The 19,007-nt window shown below is 37.1% G+C and overlaps 1 protein-coding gene across 1 annotated transcript in view; it reads left to right on the top strand.

Moving 5' to 3' along the window:
* Window positions 1–19,007, top strand: part of mocos (molybdenum cofactor sulfurase) — a 247,958-nt gene that overhangs the window by 217,510 nt on the left and 11,441 nt on the right. Inside the window, exons 9-14 of the mRNA XM_088601448.1 lie at window positions 13,506–13,668; window positions 14,661–14,748; window positions 15,114–15,238; window positions 15,663–15,759; window positions 16,954–17,092; window positions 17,237–17,341. Of these exons, the coding sequence (XP_088457574.1) occupies window positions 13,506–13,668; window positions 14,661–14,748; window positions 15,114–15,238; window positions 15,663–15,759; window positions 16,954–17,092; window positions 17,237–17,341 (717 nt within the window). The remainder of the gene's footprint in view (window positions 1–13,505; window positions 13,669–14,660; window positions 14,749–15,113; window positions 15,239–15,662; window positions 15,760–16,953; window positions 17,093–17,236; window positions 17,342–19,007) is intronic.

Here is a 19,007-nt window from a genome sequence, read left to right as displayed (position 1 = left end):
ATCCTGTCTACCCTCACTCACGAAAAAGACCGCGATGTACTCTGAACTGTGAAATAGGAGCTGAATTTTCCAATGAAGCTTTCGGTTTTCTGCTCAGTTTACATAAACAAACTTACCTACTGTATGGCCATGAGCTTTGGGCAGTGACCAAATGAATGCGATAATAGGTAAAAATGGTAGAAATTAGGTTTGTCTATAGGGCAGCTGGGCATACTTTCCATGACGGGGTGAGGACCTCGGCAATCCAAGAGGACCATGGAGTAGAGTTGCTGCTCCACTTGTTATGACCCACTTTTAAAAAAATAAATAAAGTCTGGGGGAAAATAAGAACATAATGAGTCGCAACATTACTAACAAAATTCACACATGCCAGATAAGTTTAAAAAAAACTTTTATTTCTAGTAAGTATAATAAAAAAAGGAAGGGTGAAGACAGAAAAGAAAGAAAAACATACACATCTCCTGCTTTATCAGAAACCAATATAAGAAAATAACAACTTCTAATACATAAAAATTTCCTGGAAAAAAAACAACAAAAGTCACTCCCTATTAGAGCTGCAACATTTCAAAACTGACTAAGCATAATACTTGACCATGTGGGTCAAATCAGCTTTTTCTCTCAGGGTAGGGATCCCTTTTCAATGTTGTTTTAAAGTACAGTAGATTCATCCAAACAGCAGAATACATGGGGTATCAGCCAACCCCTCTAATCACCAAATTCTCAGCAGCCAGAACAGATGCTGTAGATGTAGGGAAGAGGAAAAAAACCATGTCCACCCACTAAAAAAAAAAACACCAAAAGACGTATCACTCTGGATTGAGAGAAGCTAGTTGAGGTGGTTCCAGCATTTGGTGAGGATGCCCCCCAGGTGTCTCCCACTGGATGTGTACCAGGCACAGCCCACTGAGAAGAGATACAGGGCAGACCCAGGACACACTGGTGGGATTACAGTATATCTCTCAGATGGCATGGGGCATCGGGGAAGCCCCTAAGAGGAGCTTGCCAGGAAAAGGGAAGTCTGTTCTGCCCTGCTCAACCTGTGATGACATGAGATGTGTATATACTGTGTGAGAACATGTGAAATTATTTTAAGAAACGGCTGATTTGCTAAATACACTATCTTCAGTACTCTAATTTGTATTATAAAGTTGTATGTGTAGTAATCTAAGGTGTGGGTGTATTTTATCAGGTACACACAGACTCTGATTAAACACGACTGAGAATATGGTATGGTCATTTTTAATTTTCCAGAAAGTTTCTGATGAAGTTCATCAAGACAAAATACATTCAGAGAAATAAGAAGTATTTTATTAAGAAGAGGTTAATAGACAGGAAACAGAAAGTACAGTTAAGGAGTGATGCAATTAATGGAATATGTATTAGGACCATTCTCCTTAATTTATATCAATGATGTAGATTATGGTTACCTGAATAAACTAGTCACATTTGCAGATGATAACAAATTAGAAATATTACCAAACACTACTGATGCTGCAAAAGGAAATTTAAAAACATTTAGAAAGAATTCAAGACCGAAGAATCATTTGACAGAAAATTAATCCAGGAAAATGTATAGTATTTCATCCAAGCTGTAAAAACAAAAACAAAGATATAAAATGGGAAACACTGGGTCTGAAGAGGGTATTTATGGAAAAGAGATGTTTAAGTTTCTAAAACAAAAATGCAGAGTGTTTTATATCATTAAAAATATAGAATGTAAATCAAGGGGGTCTTATTTTAAAATAGTATCATAAATATTCTAAAATAATTTAGAATATTGTGTACAATTTTGGTCACCATACTACAAAAAAGATATTGGTAATTAAGAATTAATACAAAGAAGAGTAATAATGCATTTCCTCGGTACAGTCGAGTACTCAAAATCAGTTTACTTTACTTATTTAGCTTTGACAAATGTAATTGTATGGACATCTTCATAATCAACAATGAAATACAAACCGGTGGACATGAATTGATGCTAAGGGCAGGGGCTTTTAAAAACTGAGAACAGGGCACACTTCTTTACACAGAAGGTTGTGGGAGGTAAGAACAAGCTACCCAGCCATGCTGGTGAAGAGGATACACTGGCTTCTTTCAGAAATTATTTATTTAGTTAGTTTTAATTAAACTGAGAGTGAGATCCTTGGTTTACTGAGTTGGTTGTAGCCAGACAAGCAAGATGCACTGTAGGCCTTCTCTTGTTTGTATCCCTTCATATGTTTCTTACAGTACGTAAAGCAGTTTGTTTATCTGTGCTTCTTTGTTCCTCAGTTCAAGTATGTGGAGAGAGCAAAGCCAGCGACGTCAGAGTGTCAGCACATTACCTGTGTGTGAGGGGACCACACCAGGAATAGAAAAGTGTCAGTGAGAAATGTTCTGGGTTTTCCTGGATGCTCTGTAGTGTACATTGACATATTAGGGCTGTGCATTGATCAAAACGAATTTATAATTCTCAGTCTTCATCTCCCAGGCTATGATACAGGTAAAAGTATCCACATTTTGGTGTGATTTTTTGTTTATCCTCTCTGACCTTTTAGTGAATGTTTCAGGGTGTTAATAATGTTTTCATCGCACATTACTTTATACCATTTTCCTTCTAGTTTTGTGCTTTAAGCAGATTTGTGTACAGTATTTCATTAGATTTTCAAATTTAAGGCTACTGTATCAAATTACTAGCTGAACATTAACAGTGAAATAATAGAAATTGTGTTTAAAGAAGTTTCAGGAAAGCAGCTGTTTCAAGTAGTATTTGGATACATTTCTTGCCAGACCACAAACACCAACCCACACCTCTCCTCCATATCAACTCCCAAAAATTGCAAGCTGTATCATTCCTTGTTCAGAGTATTAGATTTGCTAGATTTGCCAAAGCTAGTGGCAATGTGCTGCTTGTCCTGCAATATTGCAGGGTATGAAAATAAGGAATCAGTACATAATGCCGTTTAGCCCCATGTGAGTTGGCTGTATTATTCAAATATAGGAGGATATAATAGGTAAGCCCTTAAATTAATGCTCCTCTAGCAGTTCTGACCGGAAAATGACTGCAAAGCAGATTAAAGGCTGAAGTGATAGCAGCACTGCAACACATAAAGTGATCAGGTCAACAGGAGTTTATCATGGAGTTACAGTCATATGAACAAATACAGCAGACTGTGCAGAACCTGACACCTGGGCTTTAAGAAATGTGATACTTCCTCAGTTTGCTGAGAGAATTTCTTTGAAAAAGCATGTTGTAAATTAATGAGAAGTAACTCCATGTGAAGACAACATCTTATGGTGCTTTGGAAAAAACAGCCAAAATAATAATGAGTTTGGAGAAATTGTTACATCGCTCTGTTGTTGGTATTGTTCAAAGATATACTTAAAAGTCATTTTATGGCATTACCTTTTCCTTTTGTACAATTTGATCTTTGGAAAGATTCCAATTAGCAAAATTACATTCAAGCTGAAAGGCCACTGAAAACATTTCAAATTGACCATGAGCCTAGAAATTTGCACTTTCAGTGTATGAACTAACACAGATCTCATTATTGGAATGTAAATATTAAACCTTTAGTGATTCTGAGTTTAATACGGTATCAATTCAAACTGTACACCAGGAATATGTTATGACAGAGAGTTAGAAAACCATAAATATTCTTTTTTGAAACTATAATTGCAGAGGGAGATTTGTCAATGGTTCCTTATGAAACTCACAGTCATATCTGTAAAATAAACCTTTTTGTGTTGCCCAGCTTTATTAATTAGTTTGGAGTTTGTCGCTTTGCTGAAACCCACACACCCACATACAAAAAAAGCTCTCTTCTGTCTAGTGTGCAGATCAGCCCTGTCCTTGGTTTCTCATCATTTTGTCTCTGCAGGCATGTGAAAGACATATGGTAATGCTCTGTTGAGAGGCGAGTATTTGCAGTGGGATAATATGAAGGGAGCCTATGGTATGTTTGAGAGTATACAGAAGGTAATGCAGGAGTCGACAGAGATTGAAATTTTATACTTTTTTAAACCTTCACTCTCATCACAGCTTCTGTCAAAACTGGTAAATAGCAAATAAGCTGATGCTGGTACGAGTCTGTACTTCTTGTCAGTTTGGAAAATATATGTGGAACCATCAGATTTAATCCCTTTGCCCTCAGTGACTGCTTTTGCTGTTGCCAGGCAGCTGGTAGCTTTACAAAGCAACCTGCACCTTTGCTTATGCATCCTGCTGTCCATGTAAATGGAAGAGAGTGTCAGTTTGTAAGGAGCTGTCTTACTGGTTGTTAATTCCAAAAAGACTTTCTTTCCAGTCTTTAATATTCACATACAGACTGCCTCATTGTTCCACTTCATGAGGAAAAGGATCACTACTGAAAAAAAAACAATTCTGGTTGTGACGTATGAACACCCACTGTAATGTAATAGGTTTTCAAAAGCTTACTAATGATTTAAGCCAAATTTATGATTTATTTTTGGGTCTTAAATGCAGTTTTCAAATCCTCCTATGAAAGTTAAATCAGTCTCGGTATTGTTGCTACAGAACCCTAGGGCCGGGTTTCATTTTACAGTCTTGCGGATTATCTTAGCAGTGACTATGGCCTAATCAGAATGTCATCATGACATCATTTTGAGATAATTTAGTGGAATGCTACTTTCCTTGTGGTGACTAAATTTCTTTAAAATGAATAGTTATGTAGTCAGTCCTTTTTAAGATTAATTAATGACTTTAAACACATTTTCCATTTTAGGTGGTTATTCAGAAGTAAACCACAGAACAGCAGTGTTCTTAGTAGCCTCAGGGTAGACATGAGCAGCTTTGTCAGCAGCCCACATGTGCATTGCCAGAGAGTATTACACAGTTACTACATGTCGGCTCTCCACAGTGATATTATTTTCTACCATGTACTTAACATTAAATTCAAAATCAGCACTTTACTAGTTATTTCCATTCATCCAACCTGTTTCCACCGCTCCTTCCAATTCAGGATTCCAAATGAATTTAGAGCTTATCCCAGCAAGCAGTGGTACAAGGCAGGGTACAACCTGGATGGGATACCAGTACGATGCATTTTGCTTATAATTAAAATCACATAATTATTGTGGTAGGCCACCCTATGAAGGAACTTCAAAAACAACTGACCTACCACTAGAGAATGCCAAAGGGTCTCTATAATTTTGTAAAAAGGCTCACCAGGTGCTTATTGTATGATTATTCATGAAGGTGTCCACCATTCCCACATGGGATGCTCCTCCATCACAGGGCGCATAGTACACAAACACATACACACCCAGGGTCAATTTTCCCAGAAGCCACTTAACCTACTATTATGTTTTTGGAATGTGGGAGGAAATCTGTCACGACTGTAGTCCCTTTCCCTTAAGGGCGCTCCGGCCCTTTCACTTCGGACTTGATTTTCTGCACCTGTCCCGTTTCAGCCTGTTTCCAGTCCTCCTTAAAAGCCAGGCGCTGACATTAATCTGGGCTCTGCATCTGATCTCCGCATCATGCGAGTCCGGGACCTGGAAGCGCCTGGTCCCATTAAGGTTTTATTCTCTGTTCCCATTCCCCCCCTGCCGGTTCCAACCCGGTTCCAGAGGACACGCCCCCTGTTTTCATCCCACTTTCCTGCATGGCTTTTTCCCCTGTGTTTCTCACTCAACCCCGGATTGTGTCGTCCGCATAGGGTCTGGAAAGAACTGTTTCATTACAAAATCAGAGAACCTGCAGGAAATACACGCAAACATGGGGAGAACAAACACAACTCAGATTGCACCCAGGTTTGGGAATCCAACCAGGCCACTATGAGGCAGCAATGCAAACCATTGTATCACCTTACAACCCACTCTGTGAGTTGTGCCTTGAAATTCAGTATCTACTGAATCTAAGGGAACTTTTGTACACAGCATGTACTCTGAAGTCAAGTGAAAACATCCATTTGATTACACAGAGACAGAGACAGAGACCATTACACTAACTTTGTGAAATTTCAAACTACTCTTTTCCATTGGAACTGATTTCATAGTAAAATGGGTGAATATGTATAAAACTTAGGGTTTTTTAAATTTTCGCTGAAAACATCAAATCTATTTACATCATATTTGTTTGTTTGATTGGTTTGCGGTAAACTGTGTAGATTCTATTAATAAAGTCCTATTTAAAAGTGCCACAATTGCAAGATCAGACAGAAATAAAATGTAACCTTTACAGAGTGGTGAACACATTTACAAGACACTATATAGTACAAGAGGTGTACTTTTATCCCAAGTAAGAAAATTAGGAGATGATTGCTGGAAATCAATAGCTTTTATGTTGTATGGTTTTCAAAGTGATATAAGTTTAAGTTCAATACTTTATTGCCATAACAGCTAGTTGCATGGAATTTGATCTAGTAAGCTCATACAATTAAAGAGATACAATACAAATATACAACTTAATGCATCCACCCAACACATTCACACACCATCCTAAAGACACACCATTAATAAAATAAATAACAGATAAATAACATTGGGGTCTGATGGAGTATCAGTAAGCCATGCAAAAATATCAAAAAGTGCCAGGTTTGTGCATCTCTCGGCCTCTGGGTAGGTGCTGTTACAGAACCTTGTTGTCGTTGTCTTGATGTACCTAAGCCACCTACCAGAGGGGAGAACCCTGATGAGCTCCTGTGCTCAGGGTGAGAGGTTTAGTTTCACCACCTGCTTCCTATCGGATAGGAAATCCAGTAGCCAACACCGTCTGATAAATACCTGTCTCTGCTAGCTAATCAAATTGCCTAGTCAATAAAGAGGATCTGAGCATACAATACGTGCTAGGTTCTTCTAGATGTTGAAATATATCATGGAGCCCTCTGACCTGTTTGCTCTGTAGGCAAGTGCTCTTTATACAGGAAATGTACTATACTGTACAGCAAGTCTCTCAAAAACATTCATAACAACAGATTTCAAGCTATTGGTCTTTAGTCATTGAAGCAGCTTGAAGTGGATTTCTTAGGTACTGGTATTGGAGTAGCCATCTTAGTCTGCTTTAAAAAATTATCTGTAAAGATAGGAGCACGATGAATGGCACAAGATTTCAGTGTAGCTGTGGAAACAAGGTCAGGTCCAGATGCTTTCCTGCTGTGCTGTATGCAGAAAAATCATCTTACATTATACTCCTGAATGATAAAGGGTGGCTGGAGGGGCTCCACTGGCCTTCTAGGGGCAGTCTGCTATGTGTTGTTTTGAGCATGAAATGTGCAATAGGATTAATTCAGCTGGTCTGGGAGAAAAGGATTGTCAGCAGTTTGTTTCACCTTGTAAAAAGTGATAAGTTGAAGGCTTCGCCGGACACCTCGGCCGTCATTGATGATTAGCTTATTTTCTAGTTTGTTCTTATATTCAGCATTGGCTCTCTTTACTGCACTGTATGCTGAAATTCATATTTGCAGGATTTGAAGTCAGCATCATCTCACTCTTTGAAAGCCCTGTTCTTCTTTCTCACAGGGTTTACATTTCCCAGTTGAACCAATCTTATTATTATTGTACACAATGAATGATTTGCGAGGAACACATATAATTTCACAAAAGTGAATTTATTATGTTACCGTGTCAGTGAGCTCATTAAGATCACGAAAGGCCTCCATAAACACCCCCCAGTCTGTGGTATCAAAACAATCCATTAGCACTTCTTCAGTCTCAGCTGACCACTGTTTTACAGTTCTTATGGTTGGTATACTGTACGTGCTTTGGATCTCTGTCTATACCTTGGGACAAGAAATACTGTACTACATTATTATCTGTCTGGCCAAGAGGGGAACAAACCAAAGCTTGGTATGCCTCAGAGATAGTGCAGTAACAGTGATCCAGTGTTTTATTTTTCCTAGTGGCAGCTTCTTTTTGCTGTTTATATCTGGGGAGAACTTTCCTCAGGTTGGCATTTTTAAAATCTCTCAAACCAATGATGGGAAATGTATATTAATTTTTGCCACTAATTGCTGAATAGCAGAAGCTGCATTTGCATCCAGGGGAACATAAACAGCCACTAGTACAACCAAGGCAAATTATTTGGGCAGATAAAAAGACCTGCTATTTGTGAAAAAGGTTTCTAACTCTGGAGAGCATTATTTTAGAAGTAGCTTAGGGTCTGAGCACTATTGTTGATTCACATAGAAAGAGTAGAAAGAGTGCAGAGCAATAAGTGTAATCTTGTCTTGATTGAATAAGTAAAGCCAGTCACTTGAAGGAAAAAATAAGCTTTGGTAGTAGATTGAGATTCAGTACCCTTTAGAGTAAAAACAGTTGACCCAGTCTGTCGTACTTTAACACACATAGTTATTTTAAAAAACAGTAACAAACAAAACAGACAAGACACAAACAGCAAACACAATGTCACTCTGGTCAGCGCCATCTTGGAAAAAGAAATGGTGTATATCGCCAACTCGATCAGCAAAGATGATTGATGTAACAACCGGATTTTAATTTTCACCAGGTTTGATCCTTCAAGTTAAGCCGTTCATTGGACGAAGCTGACAGAGTATTTTTTTGTAAATGATTCAAAAACTCTCTTCCTTAGAGGCAATGCTATTATACACTTGTTTATTCTAATAGGATATAAGAATAAGAATTCTGTTTCCTTGTTATTTTACTTGTATATACAGTTTTGACTCTCGTGGGCACCAGCCATGCTCCAAAAAGATTGAATATTTCTATTTTTTCCCTACTCATTATTCCTGTTAGCCTATTCTGTCTCCTTCTGAAGGTTTGCTTGTTTACATAGCTCTAGATAAAGGACAGTTTACATGCAAGCCTGGCAGTGCAGATAACCTTTGAGCTCCTCCTCTAATGAGATACACAAGGCTACAGCCAACACTACTGTCAGACTATCACCTTATATGAGCACTAAATTCATCAAAGCTGAACTTGAGTACCTTCCTTCTTCTTGTGAATACAAAAGAAGGAAAGCCCCTTGTACCTCCTCCCACCCCTGAAATACATGTACAAGAACAAACTCAGTATACAGTTGTTCAAAAGCAGTAAAAGTCTACCCAGTATGTTTTATACATGAATATACAAGAATGCTTTAGTTCAGATTCAATATGCATTGTATAAAATAGCATAATAAAATACAGAGAAGGACAATATGTCAACAAATGTAGCATGACTGATTCTTCTTACATTTCTAGATTACCTGTATTGTCTGTGTTTATCTGTATTAACTATATTTCATTTTTATCCATAATATTTAATATTCTATATTCAAGCCTCTTACACTTAAACCAGGCAAGAGTTTTATCATACATAATTTATGCATAATGTATGCATAATTAAATATGGTTTAAGTAACCACTCACCTTAATTGTAACAGGATGATGGTCATTAAACTATATTAATATTTCAGCCATTTACATATTTAGTTCAGTGTTTTCAGTAAATTACAAATTTTTTTTTTCAGGAGCTGTCCTAACTCAATCTTGGAATAACTCAGCATAATCAACAGGGGTTGCAAGTAATAATCCATTACAAATTTATCTGAAATGTCTTTCAGCAAGTTGTGGTCAGCTCTAGTTCAGTGCAATTGCAATGTAAACCTCTGTCTTAATATCTCATTGCCGAGGATCTGCAGGGACTCTTCTAACTTTAATTACTTTATATGTGAAAGCTGGAGTGTTGGCAGGGGGATTAAATTAATTTAGTGCCTTCCATATAGAATCTAAAGGCACTTCACAGTCAGAAAAGACAAGGATCTTTTTACCAGGTACTGAAAAGCAGTTTCTGATTAAATACAACAGCCTACTACAGCTGAACAGAACATCTCACTGCCGGACCCTTTGGAGCCCCAGGAATACATATTTAATATAGTATTTTAAGTGTATTTCTTTTCTTAAATGTTTTTAAAATTTACTCTTCTTTTATAGTGCTACTGGTTTTCAAAGCATTTGTGAAATAGATATATTTCAACACCTCTCCTAAGATTAAGCTCTTCAACATCATTTCTCAGAGTTTGACATTAAGAAGAAGATGTAATAGAGAACTCTTAAGTGAGACGCAGATGTTATTTATATTGGTATTCATTTTCCGAATCAAATATGCAGTGATTAATTTGAGCAGAGACACACAAAATCAGGTGAAATGCTCAGAGAATATATGTGTTCCCTTCCATCCCATTTATCTGGAATTTATGAGTTTCTATACAGACTTTTTGATGTTATATAATGAAATTCCTGTGTGCCAGCTCATCCTAGCACTGGAAGAGATAGAAATAAATCCATTGCCATCTTAAATCCAGCCCATCCTTTCAGTATTGATTCAGTGCAAGAGTCCCTGGTCCATGACAAACAGATGTTTTTCCCTATTTTCTACAATATTTCCAACATGGCTTATAGTACTTCTTTTAGGAAAACATTTGTAAAATCCTGGCTTTCTAATCAGGCCCAATAAATGGCGAGTCATTGTTATGACTGTAGCTATAATGGAGAGGAAAGTGGAGAATAATAGAGAACAAGATTTTCCAAAGAACTGGTTTTATTCAAGTGATAGATGCCAGATGGTTAGGCAAAGAGGCCTTTGGCTTCTAGTAGCAGGTCAGTTTTTGAGGGGACTGGTAAACACCTGTCCCAGCAGCAGCTTCTTTCTGCTGTTAGAAGCCACAAAAGACCCCTGTCTTCTGTAAATAGAAACACTGGGTAATTATCCCTTACTTAATTAGAATATTGGGATTATTGGCACTGATTAATTCAATGTTTTCTCATGGGAGGTGGACTGTTTGGGTATATATACAGTAGGGCTGTCCTGGGAGCTGGATGTTTGACAGTAGTCTTGAAAGGCTGCTTTGTGTTGAAAAGACCAGCAGAAATGCTAAAATAAAGCCTCCTGCCTAGTATTGCCATTGGGAAATTTGTGTTTAAGTCCCTTGGTCTACATTGTTCAAGAGTGGGGTGTCATAGAATTATCTTTTCTTTTGTAAAATAAGAATTAATTAACTTTTAAATTCATCATTGACTTTAAAAAGTGAATGTATAACAAACTGTACAGTACAGTATATTATGATACATTATGTTGCTGTCTTATGGACTAGAATGGTAGTACTAATTTCATGTTCCACCTCCAATAGTCAAGAAGTCACTTCTTCATGGCTTTTCTTATGACCAGTTTATCAACCAGTTTTTCCATCTCAACTCTTTATCACAGATGACCTTGGGACCTTGAGAAACCTGGCACTGACACTGTTTTCTATCAACTTTTTATTGATTGCCTGAAGCAAATATTGTACAAATATTGCAAAACTGCCACATTATAGAAGATAATCCAGCATTCACTGTGAGTGCCAATGTTTTATAAAAAGGGGGGCACAAACGTGCTTTGACACAAAGATGAAAAATATTTTTTTGAAAGTAAAGCAACACAATTATAAATTAAGTATTGAAATATTGTTTTTTAAAAACATTCACAACAAGTTTATATTAAAGAGTTGCTTGCTTTTTATGTGCAAGAGCCAGGATACCTTGCTGTTAAACTTTCTTTGAACCACCTACTGTATAAAAGGTTTTCTTCTACAATTCTCCTTAAAGTTGACATCCAACTATCTCTAAGTAGGTTGTTCTGGCATCAGTGTTCAAATAACATGCTGAAAGCTTTTCTGAAGCACCTGGAGCTCTGACATGCATATTCACTACCATGATTTGTTTCAGATTACAAGGAGACTGGGTTGAGAAAGTTAGTTAATACCATACATTTTGGGAGTTTACCAAATCTGGTGCCTGTGAGAATGTGATGGGTTCAGTTAGGAATGAGATCGTGAAACAGTGGGTTTGGGAAAGTAATGGCATTTGTGTGAGGCGTGACAGGAGCTTCTTCAGGGAAATTAAGGATCTCAGGAAACCTTGTAGACTTTAACCTGCTCAGATGCCCCTATATCATGATTACACTGGGATCATCACAATTACACAATTACATCACTATATACTGTAACTACATCAATTCACTACATAACTACATTAAATCACATCACAATCAAATAATTACATCGCTACAATGCCCTAGCCTCTGGCAATAAATAGTGGTGCACCTGGTGCAATAAACCTACCAGTATGTCTTTGGACTGTGGGAGGAACCTTGAGCCCCTGTCAGAATCCCACAGACGTGGGGAAAACATACAAACGCTATGCAGATAGCACCCCAGGAAATGAACCTAGGACCCCAGCGTTGTGAATCAGTAATGCTAACCACTGCACCACCATGTTGCCCACACCTGTTATAATACTAATTAATGTACAGTACATATTTGGGATAAACAATTGCCTATATTATTAATTGTTTTTTCCCTCATTATTAGAAAGAGTAACAATTATTTTGCTGTATAATGTTAGTGAGTAACATCTGTAAAATTGTAGCTTCTAGTTTCAGGCTCATGTACAAAGAGGGAGGGTAGTGTGGGAGTCGGGAATAATGGAAGCTATAATTAAAGACTTCTTGCAAGACCTACCCCATATTTGAGAGGATGAAATCTTGTAATCTTTTATATTTGGAAAATTTCAACCTAGTACAATTCCCCTTGCATAAAATTGTCTTCATTATTTTGAACAGATGCTGAGTAATAGAGAGAATTATTTTTTAAACATTTTGTTTTTTGTTGAAAAATAAGTTTGTTTTAGATTGGTGTCACAGGGCAGATCATTGACTGCAGAGATGACTAAGCATCCTAGGGAGAATGAAAAGGCCTTTTAATTATAAATGGGTTTAGAGAGTTTGGCTGACAGCTGAAAGCAAGAGTCAAGATGAGGCAAGTTTTTGTTTCGCAGGTTTAGTGAACACCTGTAGGTAATGCTAGATAATTGTATCAGCCAGAGAAGACTGAGTGATGATTGTGCACAAAATATATCTGCACTGGTAACAAATGTATTTTCACATCAAAAATATAAACATGAAGGACAGGGAATTTACAGAAATCTGCATACTATAAGTTTAAGCTATTTTTACTAGAATAGAGAGCAAAATCCCAATCAAAGCAGAAACAGCAACAGAGAACTCCCTGGTGAACTAAAGCTAAGTAAAATATAATCTCATCATTTCTTTATAATATTTTTTATAATAGACTGGAACAATCCATCAGTATTGACTTGTATAGCACCTATGGAATTAAAGAAGAGGAACTACAGCATTAATTCAGGATTTTATAAATTCCACGCTAAGTCAACTGAGTACAAATTCTCATTCACAGTGGTGGCCTAGAGACCCATTTATACTGCAGGGCACTTATGCAGTACAGTACTTCGCTCCCACCCAGACTTCCAGCCTCCTGCTCAGGATTTAAGCCAATCTCTCCAGTCTGGAGCCCAGAGAGCCCTGACCGTTATTTCATGCCATGTGCCTGTAGTTAGTTTAATGCAGTAAAGTGAGCAATTTGCAATATGGTTGTGATGAATAACAGTATATTACAGTATGTGTTAGTCATCATTGTGTGACCAGTGACTCAGATCATCATGGTGTACTGTAACCCCATAGGGACTTCTTTTCACCCACTGTGTATTCTCTGCTCCTGTGGGTTTCAGGTGAGGGAGTGGCCAATTGGAGAGAGAGGCCTGCTTTACGACCGTATCTGGATGGTGGTGAATGTGAACGGAGTGTGTCTAAGCCAGAAGCAGGAGCCAAAGCTATGTCTCATCCAGCCACACATCAGTCTGCAGCACAGCAAGCTGTCTTTGAGCGCAGAAGGTCAGGCACAGCTCCATGGCAACAGAGCCAGGGAAAGCGCCCTACTTCAGTGTCAAAGCACTGAAGGCCTGCTGAGGTTGTACATTGCCCTGCTGTATAACCCAGCATCCTCTCAGAACCTTGGAGCAGCTCATTGCAAATGGCATATCTGAAAAAATACGCATTCAGACTAACAGGGGTTTATCAGATTCAGCACCCTGGCACCCGAATCATTGTTTCAAATGGAGTATTGATCTTGACCCAAAATCTGAAGAGACAGCCTTTTTATTCAAAATTAACAACAGAGGTTTTCTAAACAAGTAACAAGTAAACATGTAATAAAGCTTAAAGTGAAATACGATGTGTTTCAAAAGCTCTGTCACTAAATCTTGATCAAAAGTTTTGGAAATGTGTTGATTTTCTCATTGAACTGTTAAAGAAAATGTAAAATTAAAGTCCTGTTCAGAACATCGAACCAAGTTTCTAGGTATCAATGTTTACATTAATAAAGCTTGAAAAGTAAACGAATTACACAAAACTTTGTGTGGAATTTACACCACCTTATATAGTTGCTGTTATATCATTACTACTGTATCTGAATGAGAATACATAATTCTCTGCACTGATAGCCTTGAAGATCACTGGACTAAAAAGCAGACATCAAGATGCCCGTTCTGTTCTCTCAGCCATCGTTGGCTATAATTTAGCACCATCTTCTGGAACACTGGGAAAACTGAATGAAGGTTAATTTGGGAAACTGAATCAACTTATAAAGTCTGAGTAAAGTAATGGAATAAACAGAAGTAATTATATAATTAGGATCATTATTAGTTTTAGATTTTGTTCAAAAAAGAAGCCTGTTCAATCGGAGTCAAAGTAAAAACCTGTATTTAACCTCAGATAAGTACAGTATGTATTGACACCAAAGTCTTTAACAGAAGGTGAAACCTGAATTTGGTATTTAACTAAACTGACAGTTGGCTAATGAACAGTGCTTTCACCCTCTCTTTCAGGAATGAGTCTGATATCAGTTCCCCTGGAAGGCAATAGACAGGAAAAGCAAACAGTGCAGGTGTGTCAGACCAAAGTCTGTGGAGACAGGTGAGACCTCAATATTGTCATCTTCATAAAATAAAAGCCCCAGCTTTATCAGTTTTTTCAATCTGTAATGGGGTGCTAAAGGTTAACCTAATTTAAACATTCTACCTTCAATTTCCATTAATCTGTTGCCTGTCACTACTACTGAGCTCAGTGTTCTGACTGAAAGGTGCTACATAAAAATAAATTTTATTGATACAGATACTGGGAAATATCCTTGTTAAACTAATTCAGGAAAGCAATTACAGGACAGATTTTAGGTCAGTAGTCACATTTGTCTTCATTTTATAAAAGCTGAATTTCTTAAATTGGGTTTTAAACTTTGTAAACTTGTTTTGGTTCAGTAAATGGTATTGTTTCTTCACCAGGGTGCAGACGGTAGACTGTGGAGATGAGGTAGCAGGTTGGATATCTGAATTCTTGGGAAAAACGTGTCGGCTCATCAGGCAGAGGGCTGACTTCTCTAGAAATGTAAAGAAAGGCCATTTGCAAGGTAAGAAAAACAGTGAGCTCTCCCCTTCTCTTGTCTACTCTTAGCTTGAAAGCTAAGGTATGGGCAGTGATTCCGGAAAATATAGAAGTAGCAAGAGGTTTCTGGTTAATGTTGTGACTCTGCACCTGAATCACGATTTACTATCCTGTACAAGTACACAGTCTAAAATCTGTGTGCTTATTGTTAAATGTATTTTATCTTAATGCAATATTGTGCAATTTTCTGTTGCCTCCTGGTAAATATAATGGAGTGGTTACTGTAACAGCAACCACCCAGACTGACTTGTTAATCGTATTCTACAGCCTTGACTGTTTGTATACCTGACAGAGTCTAGTTCTTTTAATGTAGAGACAGAACATCTTTCTCTTAAACAGAGGCTTGGTTTGTTGTCAAGAAGAGTAAGTATGTTTTCTGTTACTTCCAGGGGAATCACGCACCTCACTTTCACTAGTGAATGAAGCCCAGTACCTGATGATCAACAGAGCTAGCATCCAGTTACTTCAGGACCACATCACCAGCAGGTAAGTACCCAGTCTGATACAGACTTCTGTAGACCTGCATAAATGCTGTGCTGATCTTAAGAAACTAGTAAACATTATTATCAACTCATACACTTCAGCAGCCAGAGGAAATGATTTTCAGACAAGGCTTTTGCAATGTGTGCATACAGCCATACAGGGTTTATTTAAGAACAACCTGTGACTTTTTTAACAATATAAGAAGTACAAATTAGAGGTGATCATTCAACCCATCTACACATTTGGGTGCTAACTGTTAATTGATCCAATTCACAAAATCGTCTTCAACAGGGTGGTTCAGTAGCTTGTTCAAGAATCCCACATTCTTTTATGTAAGGAAGGGCCTCATGTTCTCAGATTTAAATGCACTTTTAAATGCAATATACTGTAGATTCCCAGTCTATGCCTTCAAGTTAATGTTTTCCTTCTGATCCTTAAGAAAAGAGTTAATGTTATTGAAGATTTTGAATACTTGAAACAAGCCTTCTTGTCATTTTTTCTAAGACTAAAGAGTTTAGTTCTTTAAGCTCTTTGTGTAGGAAAATAATTTAAGACCAATAGAGTATTTGGGTGTTCTTCTATGGATTAATTCCAAAGCAGCAATATCTTTTTTGCAATGTGCTATTAAAAATTCTATGCAATATTGTAAATTAGGTCTTACTAGTGCATTGAACAATTTTAACATACTATCCCTTGTAAATGTTAAGTTTTATCTATATATCCTTACAATTTTTGGCCTTTTTATACCCACAATGTCTAGAAGATGTAAATAATTAAAAAAAAACTCAAACTCCTTCAGAAGACGTTTCATCAAGCTCAGTGTTTCTTTTTTTATCTACAGTTCATGTTTTTGCATGTTATATTCTGCAGTTACCTACATTAAATGTCTTCTACACATTTTTCTGATCTTTAATTTCAAGTCTTTTTGAATTTTCTTTGCAGGTTTTACAGTTTTTGCGTATTTTTCGTATTAATATCTGTCTTATATTACACCCAGGAGTTTCAAGAGTTTTGTCTGAACCTTTATTTTGATTTGCACTCTCAGCAGCTTACTTTCTCTTATGTAATAGAGCAATATATAAAATATATAGAGCTCTGTTAAAGTGTCCTGCTTTTATTGATGCAGGAGGTTTATACAGAGGAGGAGAGGAGAATTGATTGCCTCATCCATTTTTTTATTATCTCTGCATGTTACAGAAGTGACTCCAGTACCTGCCTGCAGTTCAACACAGAGCAGCTTATTGAGCGTTTCCGTGCCAACCTAGTGGTATCTGGGAAGGAGCCCTTTGAGGAAGATAATTGGACAAAGGTGACAGTAGGCCAAACCCCTTTTCAGGTGAGATAGTTTTTGCACAATTTCTTCTTTTAGGCAGAAGCATAACGACATTGATGGAAGGGAGGACAGGTGAAGGAATGAGCAGATAACAGGTCAGAATAAACAAATACACTAAGTCACTTTTTCTGGTTTTGTGTTTTTCAGGTTGTGGGACAGTGCAATCGTTGTCAGATGATTGGAATTGACCAGAAAACTGGAGACAGAAGTAGGGAGCCTCTCTTGTCTCTGCCTGGTTGCCACAGTGGGAAGGTCAGGAAAATAAAGTCATTTTTTGTCTTATATGGGGAACCACGGTAGCACAGTGGTTAGTATTGCTGCCTTGTGGCACAATGGATTGGATGTCAGTCCATCACATGGCATACACAGATAAAAACACACACACTTACACCAGGACCAGTTTTCCTACCAGTATGTCTTTAGACTGAAGAAGGAAAAACATAGAAATTCCATGCAGATAGCACCCCAGGGATAGAACCAGGGATTGACCCTATCACTGCAGGTCAGTAAGGCTAACTATTGTCCCACCATGCTGCCAATTTAAAAAAAAATTGGAGTATATTGGAGGACTAAATAAATTCCTTATTTCGTATAAACATCTATTTTCTATTTTCCTTATGTCTTTATTAGTTCCATGTTATAGGTCATAGGTCACTAGGTCTGAAGAAAAATGATTGCTTTTCATTCCAAATGAGAAATGACAAAATTATTTGAGCCGTTCATTTGTAAAGCCAAACATGATGTTTAACCACAAATTGAAGACAAATAAAATACCTGATAGATTGTGGGTCTTCAGGAATTATGAATCTGTACATAGTCTGCAGCAAATGTAAGTGCACATTTTTGGAATGAACCAAAAAAATAATTATTTATGCTCCATTCCCTGAGATTGCTGGTTGTCATGTAAGTGGTGACATCATTTCATTTTCTATTTTTGCATCGTGTTTTCTTGAGGCACCATCCTCTAAGTGACAACATTTAATGATTTATTAATGTGGAAGTAGTTTTGCTGATGGATTTTATTCCAACAGCAACCACACAGGAAATTAGATGCTAGGTCTTAGCGTGTCTACCAGATAAACATTTTCCATTATTGAGCATTAGTTAGTAAACAGAGATGATTTATTTGATAATTGAGGTGTTTATTTAGTCAGTGGCATACTGATAGAATTCATTAAATGATATCAGCAACCTTTTACATTATGCATGGAACTGTTTCAATTAAATCATTTACATCGATCATTTAATCTGTCTCTGCCAATGAAAATAGACATTTACAAGCAAATCAGTATGTCTTATTTTCTCCTATGAAGCACATCTTCCAGTTACCACAAGGTAATTAAATAGTTTTCTGAGGCAGTCAGGATTGAACATTAACAGTTAAATCAAATATTTATTTTGCCAGGTAAGACCAATTATTATAATGAAGACTTATTTTCAGTATACTATAAAATGTTTAGTGCTGGTTCATACTTTGAAATGTTGAAGAACTGGTACTGTAGGTTTGCAGTCTTATCAGAAATCAAGAATACAAATAACTTGAAGAGCTGGAATTCTTCAATGTTGATATAGTCATTGTAATTGAACATGGCTGTCCCTTTGACATAAAATGACCCTTAAGCAATGCAGTTATATAAATTAAGCTAGTATTACTCATATAAATAAATATCTAAACATTATGACAATTCTAATTGGCTGGAAGATGATTTTTCAGATGCCACCCTACACCATGCCATTGGTAGTTTCTATTAAAAATGCATTTTGTTTCTCAGAAAATTGTAATGCCATTTTGCTCAACATTTACTCGAGTAACTCCTGACTCTGAATAACTGGATTTTTCCTTATGTTTATACTCAGTGCAGTATCCTACCAAAAGCATAAATCTTCACTGTCTTTTTTAAACTCAGTCAAAAGGTAT

This window comes from Lepisosteus platostomus, chromosome 12 (assembly GCF_059453375.1).
Source record: "Lepisosteus platostomus isolate fLepPlt1 chromosome 12, fLepPlt1.hap1, whole genome shotgun sequence".
NCBI classification, from domain to species: Eukaryota; Metazoa; Chordata; class Actinopteri; order Semionotiformes; family Lepisosteidae; genus Lepisosteus; species Lepisosteus platostomus.
Note: the sequence above shows the minus strand (reverse complement) of the source record. Positions and strands in the feature narration are given on the sequence as shown.